Source organism: Anas platyrhynchos, chromosome 1 (assembly GCF_047663525.1).
Source record: "Anas platyrhynchos isolate ZD024472 breed Pekin duck chromosome 1, IASCAAS_PekinDuck_T2T, whole genome shotgun sequence".
NCBI lineage: Eukaryota > Metazoa > Chordata > Aves > Anseriformes > Anatidae > Anas > Anas platyrhynchos.
This window is the reverse complement of record NC_092587.1, coordinates 63,564,638-63,575,535: the sequence shown is the minus strand read 5'-3', so window position 1 is coordinate 63,575,535 and position 10,898 is coordinate 63,564,638. Positions and strand designations below refer to the sequence as shown.

Sequence of the window (10,898 nt, the reverse complement as noted above, 5' to 3'; positions counted from 1 at the left end):
GAGCACCTCACTCCAAGAACAACAAATTGCATCTCAGGCTTCTCTGCGGAAAAGATTGGCATGTTTTGATCTGCTCTGAATGTACAGTCGGTGCATTGTGCATTATCTACACTATAGATATTATGTTGTACAGATGCAATGCGACAGTTGTGGTATATGCTTTCCGGGTTGTAAGCTCTGTATTGGCACTACCTATATGTGCCTACACTGTATCCATCATAAAGGCACCTGCCACCTTCTCAATAATAGTAGTAGTGTATGCACATCAGAGCAAGGTAGGAGTATATCACATATAGACAATCTGTTTTTATTGCTTTCATCTTTACAGCCAGGTGTGTGATCTAAACATCAGGCAGAAACTTCTCCGGATAAACTCCTGCTACAAAACATCTTAGAAAATGGATGTGTTTGGGATGGACTGATATATAATATATCCGTGGCACACAGAAACATAAACGGAAGCCTCTGAATCCCTGGGAAATTTCCTGTCTGTGTCCCAGAGGGATTTCTGTCCTCCCAAGTGTCTCACCGTGGGCCTGGGGCTCTAAAGGGTTCTTTGAAGCCAGCAAAGAATTTGCAACCTACAGACTGCTTCTTCAGCAGGTGCAGTCTGACCCCGCACGTGTTGGACTCCCAGCTGCAAGAATGTAGGTTGCCTTCCCCTGGCCTTCGCAGAGGAGAGCTTGCTTTGTGTGCACGTGTTTGTCTCGGATCATGCCTCTCGTCTTTGCACACAACTTTGCAAAGGTCGGTTTCATTAACCTTGGGGTTATGCTTTGTGTAAATATGCACGTACATCTGATTTGCATGGGAAATGTCATTTTCCTTACGTGTCCCCCATCCAAATGTTAATCAAGCCTGAGCCTACGTAGCTTAGGAAATGTGCTGTGATGGTAAGTGCAGCCAGCACAGCTGTCCCGCTCAGACAGAGGATGGCTGCATATGCCTGACATTTTTGTACGGGCATGTTCGGCTGCGTGGATAGCAGTGGCGCCTACATATTCTCTGCCATATAGCCTCATATGCTGGCAGATGGTGTGTGCATTAACACACGCTGTGTGCCGATGTCTCTGGGTGCATGAGTTTCTCTGCGGCCAGCTGGCGTACCACACATGCATTGGCACATGCGGCATGGGAAGTTGCTCTCCTCACCGCAGCGTGTGCGCACGGCAGCACACGCCTCGCACGGGTGCAGAGCTGCACCGCTGTGGGCAAGAGAGGCTGGGGCAGGCTCTGCTGCCCGCCAGCAAGGTGTAAGGAAAGGAGCTGCAGCATGGAAGGGCCTTGCCTCCCCCCCTGCCCTGTTTTTTGTAGTCATAAGCATTATACCTACGGATAACAGGCTCGCTCTGGGGCTGAATTTCACATTGCGTTGCCTTCCCTTGGACAAGATTATTTCATCCCGATTTCCTCGCGATCCGGTCCTCAGAGAGCCTGAGCACTGAGCTAGCTCCTGCTGCAGTCGCTGGGCAGTCAGCAGTCTCGGCAGAGGGCTGCCCCCCAGGCCCTGGGAGCACAGCCTTGGTGTGTCGCCCCTGCGCCTGCGCACACCGACAGAGCCCAGGGACACAGGAGGGGGCTGAGGCAAAGAAGACATTAGCGCACAAGTGACATATCTCAATATAATTTCTAAAACTCTATTAATTGAACAGATAAAATACTTCTGATCTATTTTCGTTGTTTTGTTACAAAATATTCGCCATTTGGACTCTTAGCTAGGTGTGACCACACCACTTTTCCCCGAAGGAAGCTTTTCTTGGTGATATTTACAGCAGAAAACAGGTACAGACAGACAGGTGCTTTCAACAGCCTACACACAGGTAACACTTCTGTTGTTAACTTTGTTTTTTTTTTTTTTAAAAAGACACATTCAGATGGGATTGTGACTAGTGCTGAAGAGCTGGGTGACTTCAAAGCTGCTGTCCCAGGCATGGCTGTGAAAGAGCAAGCAGGACAAGGACAGCTCTAGCTCACGAAACACTGCCGGCAGTCCCTGGAGCCTACACTAGCACAGTGAGGCGGCTGGTGGAGCGGGAGATGGGGGAGCTTGCTCAGCAACTCTCATTTCAAAGCAGAGACTCTCCCAAGCAGCAGATTTCTTGATTTAGGGCTCAGATTAGTTTCGGAAACCTCACAAATAGTTGCAAGTTAAGCCTTCTGAAAAACATACAGAAAAAAAAAACTCAAACTCTTGCAGGTCAGGGGCCCTCAAATGCTTGCAAAACTGGTGGTGCTTTTTTTTTTTGTGAAGAAGACTGAGTATTGACAAAACTCTAGTTGTGGACCACACCCACAACTTTCGTCTACAAGGAGGTGAGACACACAAACAGCACTTTGAAGGCCTTGCAGAAAGCACTAACAGTTGCTACTAGAGTAGCCCAGTCTTCAGCATTAGAAGTACTACAGAAGTGGACAAACACTGCAGTAAGCCCAGCTTGTTTGCGCTAAGCGCAATCCCTCTGTCAACCTTTTTCATCCCTTTCTAAGTGGTATAAACTAACCAATTTCACTAGACCTGCACCAGCAACCTGGGCAGAGCCTGAAGGTCTGTGTACCACAGCTCTGCAGACTGCAGTAACGCCTCGCTTCCTCCATCTTCCAGCAGAGACACCTTCCTCTTTGGCCACTGAGCACCAGAAACTTACTGCAGAACGCTCTTTATTGGGTTTCTCTTTCCACCTCCCCTCCTTTTCTCAATACAGAAGGCTAGGAATTCTGCAGCCAGCAGCCACAGGTTCTTTAGAGTTGACCTGATCTCTGCCACCGCTCTTCCTGCCCGATCCCACCGCCTGAAGGATTGTGCTAGGTTCACGATTGGAATCACTGCTGTCAAAAGCTGGTGATTTTTCTGTGGTCTGCTCCCTCCAGGAGAGCTGTGGTGTACATTTAGTCCTTCATCTGACCGTCACTGACACGATCTTTCTGGCCTGCTCCCTGCCAACGATTAGGTTGTGTGCACGGGTGTCTACTCACAGTACTACAGCTACACCGAGCCTGTGTCTTCGCTTGCATGTGGGAGGGTTGTGGGAGCAGACAACACAATAGATCAGATGAGATGTAGACGTGCTTTAAAGTGCTTGTCATCCTTCTAGACCAACCTTCAAAGAAAAAAAAAAAATCTACATTTTGAAGTGAAGTCCGAAGGGCTCAGCTACACAGCAGAATTTAGAGCAACCTGTTTGATAGACCCTGGAATAAAGCGGTTTGGTATCTCTCCGGCCAACCCCAATGGAAGATGCTGCATCCAGCAGGCTAGAAGATGGCAAGGGTTTTCTATGTTTGCTTCTCTGTACAAAGCTGGAGGCCAGCATTAGCCTTTGCAAGGTCAGGGGATGGGAGCCAACGTGCCCTGAGAGATTGTTGTGCCTCAGGTATTTTGGCACTTCAGGTAATTCACTTCCATCCTTCACCCAGCGTTATGGAGTCTCACAGAAGGTTCCTTGCTTCTTTTTTTACATTCTTCTTTGCTTTCCCAATCAATTATTAAAGCAGCAAACCTCTCTGGTAGGAACTTCACAGACATTGCTATAAATATTTAATCCCCCAAAATTATTTCATCAAGTACCTTAAAGTTTTTGTTGTTGTCACTTCGTGTTAAATGTCAAGTAAAGCCTAACTTATTTATTTTAACACACACACGCACACGGCCCCTCCGCGGCTCCCTGCACTCTGGGGGAAGATAAACGAGCAAGTGCTGCCACTGCTCTCAGGCAAGGCAGCGACTGCTGAGGAGGAAGGGCAGTGCTGGTGCCTCTCAGATACCTCCTTTTACCTCAGCAGGGAGCACAACGTGGAGCCACACACCACAGGGACCAGAGAGGGGCAGATGCCACACGTAGGGTTTCCCAGGGAGCTGCAGGCAGGTGGGATGAGGCCGCAGCCTGCTGTGCCATGGTGTGGTGCCACCTCGGACGGACCCAGCAGCAGATCAGGCCAGCCACGTCTCAGGGCTCGCTGCAGGGTGAGGGGCTGAGCCCTAGCTGGGGCCACGGGCCTGTGGAGCGGGCGAGGACCTCTCCTGGGGCTGGTTCTGGAACATGGGGCGTCCTCATCGCCCCTGGGGACTGGGGAGGAGAAAGCTTCTCTGGTCTGGAGGGAGACTGGGCTTCTACTCAGGGTTTTGATATGATTTTTTCTGTCTTCTGCTTCCACAGGCCTCCCTGAGGCTATGCCTTTGGGTTTGTGGTCAGTACCTCTGCTACTGCATGCAGAAGCAGCAGCCTGTTATCTGGCCCCAGACAGCAAAGCAAACAACTCTGACAGTCCTGTTGGCACAGCTGGGTGTGAGGGTCAGGCTCAGAAACCAGCAGACCCGGAGATCAGCAGGCTCCTGTCCTGGAGGCCTGGCCAAGCACAGGGGAGCCTTCACCTCAGCCCCTGCCCGCTTCCCTGACCCCATCTGGGCATACACCCGGGTCAAATAAATGAACTCCTTCATCTGAGTGCTTCAGCAGAGCCAGTGGACATCCAAAGAGCACTGAGGGGTCCAGACCCTGATGCACTGTGTTTTTTGTCACTGACAACAGCCCCAGAGGTGAGCATCCTGGAGCAATGCTGCTGTGTGGCTTTTTCCACACAAAGTAAAAAAAATATATATTTCTTGCATCTGTCTTCGCTGACCCCCTTTCCGTCACATTTTTCACATCCACACCACTGCCAACAACACAACCCTTACCTCTCCTCACCCGATGGCTGTGTCATCAGCACCCGGTGCTCATGCCTCAGCCTCGCACAGGAAGGAAGAGCATTTCTTTCTTTCCCTCTTAAAATAAAAATGAAGGCCCTAAAAGGCGTTCTGTCCTATTTTAAAACCCTAAAGTTGATCTTCTTAAGCATCGAAGGGAGATACAGCGAGTGAGCGAGACCAAAGCCTTTAAGCTAATTAATACCTTCCCTTCCCTACTGCTCGAAAATACTTCTTTTCTTCTAAAAATACAGCCATAGCTCATTTTTAATGCTGTCTGCCTTCACATCAATGTCCCCAATAAAGAAGAGGAGCTGAGCTGTCATCTCTATCTCAAAATCTTACCCTCCCCTCACTTTGAAGCTGAGATAGGGAGGAAGAGAGGAGAAAAGGCCTTGGCGAGCAGCTTTCCTAGGGGAAGGGCTGATGGAGGAAAAAGCATAGCCAGGTGGGAGATACAGATGGGAGCTTACATTGGTGGTCTCCAAAAGGCCCCTTCCCTCTAGCACGGAAGGAAGAGGCCAAGAGAAGGGCTCATCCACCCCAGGAGGTGAATGCAACACTTAGCTTTGCTTTCAGAATATAAAAAAGCAGGTGGGAAGGAAACACAAAGCCAGCTAGAAGGAGAAAAGCAGAGGTGCGTCTGTTTCATGCTAGAGAAGACAATCTTTGTGTGTGTGTACACTGAGGTGGGAGGGCACCTCTTGGTGCCATCTCTTTGGAAAAGTGCTCAACCATCCCAGGAAGATCCCCGGGCTCAATCTCTCATTTCTGCTCCCTCAGAACTGCTTGGTGTTTCCTTTAGTAAGCATGCGCCGTACATACTCTACCATACAGGTGTATTTACACGTGACGAGGTCTGCTAGGTCTCAGCAGAGGTCTCTGGTACAATGCTCCAATATAACAGAAACAGTTTTCGTGTTCAGAGTGAGGCGATCTTTGTCTCGTACTGCAGCTTAGGACAGTCTCTCCTCCTCTCGAGCTCTCTGTCACTCGTGTGCTCCCTCGCGTGGAACCGGCTGCTGCAAGGAGATAATATCTGAAGAGCGATGGAGGGGATGCGTGGCAAGTGGTACAAGTTCTCAGCTCCAGCTTAGCAGGCAGCAGCAGTGGAGGCAGGGGGAACTCCACCCCCAGGAGTGCCCCAAGGTCGGTCCTTGGCACGGGTGAGTCTGTTTCTCTCCGAGGCTGGCGAAGTTTTGGAGGGGTACAAACCTATGGCCGGGCAAATGCAAGGCAAGGGAGGAGGTTGAGGAGTAGCAAACGGAAGACACAGTGCCTAGAAAGCAGCAGGTCATCAAGCCTCTCAGGAACAGGGCAACAAAGTGCTACATGGGGACGGTGTGAGCACGGGAGGCCAGCGGGGCTGGCAGGATGTGAGGATGTGTGAGCATGTGGGTTGGCAGTCCCTACAGATGGCTCCTCACAATTAGCATCACCTTGAGGGGAGATGGGGTAAGAGTTAGGTCAGTCGGCTTTTTTTTTTTCTTTTCTATTTCTTTTACTAAAAAATAAATCACAAACTAGATCTCTGTAGGCAGAAAGGGTCCCAGGGAGGCGGTGGGGCAGGGAAGCGGGGAAGTCTGTGCTGTTCTGGTGCTGGTGGTGTGGCTACACGAGGCTGCGCGAGCCACTGGAGTACCTGCGCCTCTGAAGCAGGGAGCTGGGGGGGCAATACTGGTGGGGGTGGTTGTAGGGAGGAGGTGGAGGTGGCAGGGGAGGCTGATGGACCAGCTTCATGGGGGTCCCGGGGAGCCCGCTGCCCACACTGCGCCAGGGGGTGGAGGTGCAGGAGTCAGAGGTGACGTAGCGTGTCAGAGTCTGGTTGAGGGCCGGCTCCATCCGAGCGAGGCACGGCTTGTCCAAGACAATGACTTTGACAATCTGCTGGCACTGTACAAGTGTCCCCGCCGAGGCGGGGTGCGAGGGCACCAGTGCTGTCTCCAGCCGCTCCCGTGGCATGTTAAGACGCATGCTGGGCTGCATTCCACTCTCGGGCCCCAGGGCGGAGTTGTGCTGGTACGTTTGAAGCCTGTTGTGAATTGACACCTAGTTTAGAAACAGCCAAAGAAGCATTAAATGTTACAAGACTCTTCCCATCTGCTGCTACTGGCTGCCCTGAACCCCCACCAGCAGCTGGCCTCACATGCATGAAACCCTCCCCTCTTTAACAAAGGGAACAGGCACAACCCCTGGCTGCACCCCTCTCTCCCAATTGCCCCGTCGTCCTGTCTAGGCCTTAGTGCCCCTGTCCTTTCCGTCACAGCAAAGGCAGTAGGGCCAGCGTTCCCAAATGCAGAGCGACTTTGGTTGTCCAAACGGCACAGGGAACAAAAATCAACTCTATGAGTGGAGGCGTCCATGAATTCTCATGATGATGAACAAACCTCAGAGGTTATGCCCTTGCCCCCAGCTGCAAAAAGGAAGGGGAAACTAGGTAACAGAGGTTCAGATAATCGAGGCTGTATGTTTCTGCAAAAATGACGGTAGCTGAATCTGAGAGAGAGAGAGACAGAGAGACTCAAGCCTTTCGCAGCTCCCTGCCTTTCTGAGTAGGAAGGTACACCACATGACTGGCTAATCTGTTTACAAAGGAAAAAGCAGAAATCTGACACACTCTAGGAAAAGACAGCTCCCTCTGATCCAGTTGATGGTTTGTCAGTGAAAGGAAATGATTTTCAAAAAAAAAAAAAAAAAAGAAAAAGAAAAAAAGAAAGAAAAAATGTCTGTCTAGCTCATACAATGATAAAAGAAATTTATGATGAAATGGCAGCAGATTAGATAACCTCAAAGAAATGGAAATGCTCCTCTGCTGGCAGAGTATTGCTTGGGCAGTTGGAAGGGGGAAGGGAAGGAGGAGGTCACCAGGGTCCCCACAGAGAGATGCTGATAATAGAGTCACTCAAATAAGAGAGCTCACTGAGTCCAGCCTGAAAAAGGGAGCTGGCCTGGGCTGGAAATCCTCAGGGGGGGAATGCAGCAGCAAAATGGGGCTACCTGGATGGTGAGTGAAGCCACAGTTCCTCCTGGCAAGGACGTGGGCTGATGGAATCCCCAGAGCACAGCTCAAAACTCAGTGTCAGTCAAATGACAAACCCTGGGTAGGAACCTACAGCTCGCAGGTTGTCACGGCACTTCCAGCTACGCAGGGGTACAGATGGGAGGCAGATGGGGTTTTAGGGGTGCCCTGACAGTCTGTATGTTGGGCAGCAGAGCCAGCAATCATGAAGGAGAGGCTGTGGAGTGGCCAAGCTTTCCACCATGTGGGAAGAACGATGAGATGTTTGTCCCTGCCCAAGCATGGAGGTTGCTCGGGCTCACTGCACAGCAGGACATAACACCGTGTCAGTATTTATCCAGGCAGTGGAGCTGCCTCAGAAAAACTGGTTGCTGGCCCGTGAAGTGCTAATGACATTAAGATAAATGGAAGCTATTCTCCACAAAGAAACATTCCTCCCGACAGAAACTGGAAGTAGGCTGGGAGAGGCACCTTGCCCAGAAAAGGGGAGTCTGCAGGGAAATGGGATGCCCTTCAGGGGAAAGCAGCAGCACCCACACCCCACAGAGAAGCTGAACTCTTCAAGTAAATACGCTATGACAAGAGGGGAAAGAACTACCCCGGAAAAGGGCAAATTCAGGGCAACGGAGATATTCCAGACAGGGAAAGAGTAGGAATTAGTAAATGAGGTTTTCAGCGTGAAGACTGCATTTTCCTGTTTCCTCACAGGCAGTGGGAGTAAGGGTGTCTGTGAAGAAACAGGCAACCCACTGGATGCTAGACATCCCTGCTAAGATAGAAGCACACAGGACAGCCAAGCTCCCTACCTAGGGAGGTGAAGCTCTAGGGAGAGTCTCTGATATGCAAAGGCCATGCTTAGTCCCCTTCAAGGGGGGATGGAGAGACAGAGCTGCAGAGATTGTGCAGGAAAGCTGGGCTGCAGGGGAATTCGCATGTGATGCTGCATGGAGTTAGCATGTCAGGGAAGTCTTTAGTGTGGTTCTCAGTCTCCCCGTAAGCAGTGGGGTGGGTTAGTCTACAGCGTTTGGGAGCTTGGTCCATGAGGGATGTTACAGTTATAAAAACGGATTGAAAATGCTTTGAAGTTTAGTTTGGATTTGAAAGTTGTATTACCCGTCCTAGCAGTAACTTTTAATTGTATCTCTGGAAATTGGTAAAATTGTCAGTCTGGCTGGGGAGGCATTGATTAAAACCTGAGAAAAGAAACAACAGAGAATGTGAGAAGAGCTGAAGTGAGAGAGAATTACTTACCTCAGCTGCTTCGCACTCTACTTACCTCCACTGTGCTGTCCGAGACCTTCTCCCCCAAATCCTTCTTGCCTTTGAAATAAAAGAAAAGATCTCACTCATGGGGTCAGTGCCCCAAGTCAAGAGCTGGCCCTCATACTGTGGACTGGAAAGCCCAAGGGAGAGGTAAATGGGAGAGTAGGACTCTACTGCAAGATAAATGCAAGCCTTCCTGCAATCCGATAGCTGCTCAGTGGTTTGGGGGAAGGCCCCTGTGGGGTCCTATCTTTAGGTCCTGGTCTTCCGCAGTTCTAATGAGCTCATAGCCACCCACCACTGCACTTGTTTTTTGCTGGCACAGAAGCCCAAGAGCCCAATGCAGACAAAGCCTCTGCTACAGAGAAGCTGGTCTTGCAAAAGTGGTGGTGAAGCTTCTGGAGGAAGTTGACATTGCAGTTACTGTGTTGTGTGAGTTCAGGGGAGAAAATGTGGCCATGTCCTCCAGCAGTTATCTTGTACCACTTACTAACCCCTCTTTGCTGGGTGTTACAGCTACAGACTGGGTAATGAGCCATAAATGGCTCTTCTAGGTTATTTGAAAAATGCATATCCTATTCAGTGAAGGCTACAGGATACAAAACTGATCACTTCTTTTCGCAGTTATTTTTACAGGAGAACACATTGGCAAAGGCAGCACTGCCTGGCCAAGAGAAGCTGGGTGGCCTCTTACCTGTAGGTGAGCTTTGCTTTGACTGGGGTTCCATCTGGGCTCCGTTGGTCCTTAACGAGAGAGTTTTTGCCCCTTGCTGTTTCTCCAGCTCCCCTACAACAGAGATGTGCGGAAGTGAATGAGGAACAGGATGGATGGAAGGGCCATAGCATACTGAAGGAGAAATGTGGGAAGTCAGCAAGGAGAATTAATGCAAGAAAATGACAAGAATGCCAAAACAGGAAGGAGAGAAGAATAGCTAAGAGAGAAACTGGAAAGGATGTTACATGTGGAGGAACTTAAGTATCTCCACAAGACCTCTGTGTATGACCTGCATTCATACAGAACAGGTTATTGCTGCACAGAAAGGGACCACTGATGCCGAGCTACTTGGGCTCATACGTTTATATAGAATTGTTTGCATAGTCAGAGTATGGGACGTAGGAGTCTAAGCTTCGCCATTTCAAACCACTGTACCTTAAACTCTATTTCATAAGCACCATGAGCAGTTATTCCCTTTCTGCTACTGGTGGGTACTCACAGAACCTGACTGCTTTTTCATCCTGTTGCTGAACACAAGAACAATCCTGCGTAGATTCTGCTACTCATCCTCTTTGTCCTTTTTTCCCAAAGAACCCACTGATTTTACCCTTTCTGCCTTGTAGACACATGCAGTGTGATGGCATTGGAGTCTGAATTGTATTAGAGGCCCTTACATTCAATTCGTATCTGCTCCAGCTCTGTCACTTCTGCTATTGACTCTTTCAGATCTTCCACAAATTTCTGCATTTCCTCAGCACCCAGAGCACAGAAGTGCAGTACCTGTTTCTTCTCTGAGCCCGAAACTGGAGTCACCAGTGTGATGCCATGGGGGTAATCTGTGAAGAAGATGTGTCAACACAATAAAGAGGCATTAGGCTTTCTTGCTGGAGAAGTTGGCTGCTTTGCTGCCTTTCCAGGACAGAGAATTTCTAACATCAGTCCAGAGGAATAGCACACTTAGAGTCTGTCACACTGCAAACAGCAGGAATTTGCAGCATTGCAGCACTCCAAGGGAACAGAATGGCCAAGCTGCAGTGGCAAGGCAAGTACTACCATAGTGCTGCCATAGCCAAAAAACTCTAGCTCTCAGTTACAGTCAGTGTAACCTTGACTCTGAGAACCTGAGCACAGAGGTGGGACTGTAAAGCCCTCCCGAGTCTGTGGAGGGGCTTATAGGATACACGAGACCAATGCTTTATCCTGTGGGAGTTGCAGCA

General features: G+C 49.8%; 1 protein-coding gene across 5 annotated transcripts in view; it reads right to left on the bottom strand.

The window, feature by feature from the left end:
- Window positions 1-1,608: 1,608 nt before the first annotated feature.
- The window catches only part of IQSEC3 (IQ motif and Sec7 domain ArfGEF 3), a 100,040-nt gene continuing 90,750 nt past the window's right edge, over window positions 1,609-10,898 (bottom strand). For 2 of the 5 annotated variants that reach the window (XM_027467948.3, XM_038173458.2), the window contains 4 exons: window positions 10,356-10,517; window positions 9,661-9,753; window positions 8,980-9,023; window positions 1,609-6,733 (listed from right to left, as the gene is read on the bottom strand). In XM_027467948.3, the coding sequence (XP_027323749.2) occupies window positions 6,296-6,733; window positions 8,980-9,023; window positions 9,661-9,753; window positions 10,356-10,517 (737 nt within the window). In that variant the 3' untranslated portion in view covers window positions 1,609-6,295. Of the gene's footprint in view, window positions 6,734-8,816; window positions 8,897-8,979; window positions 9,024-9,660; window positions 9,754-10,355; window positions 10,518-10,898 lie in introns of all 5 variants that reach the window. The other 3 variants (XM_027467796.3, XM_027467847.3, XM_027467893.3) reach the window with 3 other exon arrangements.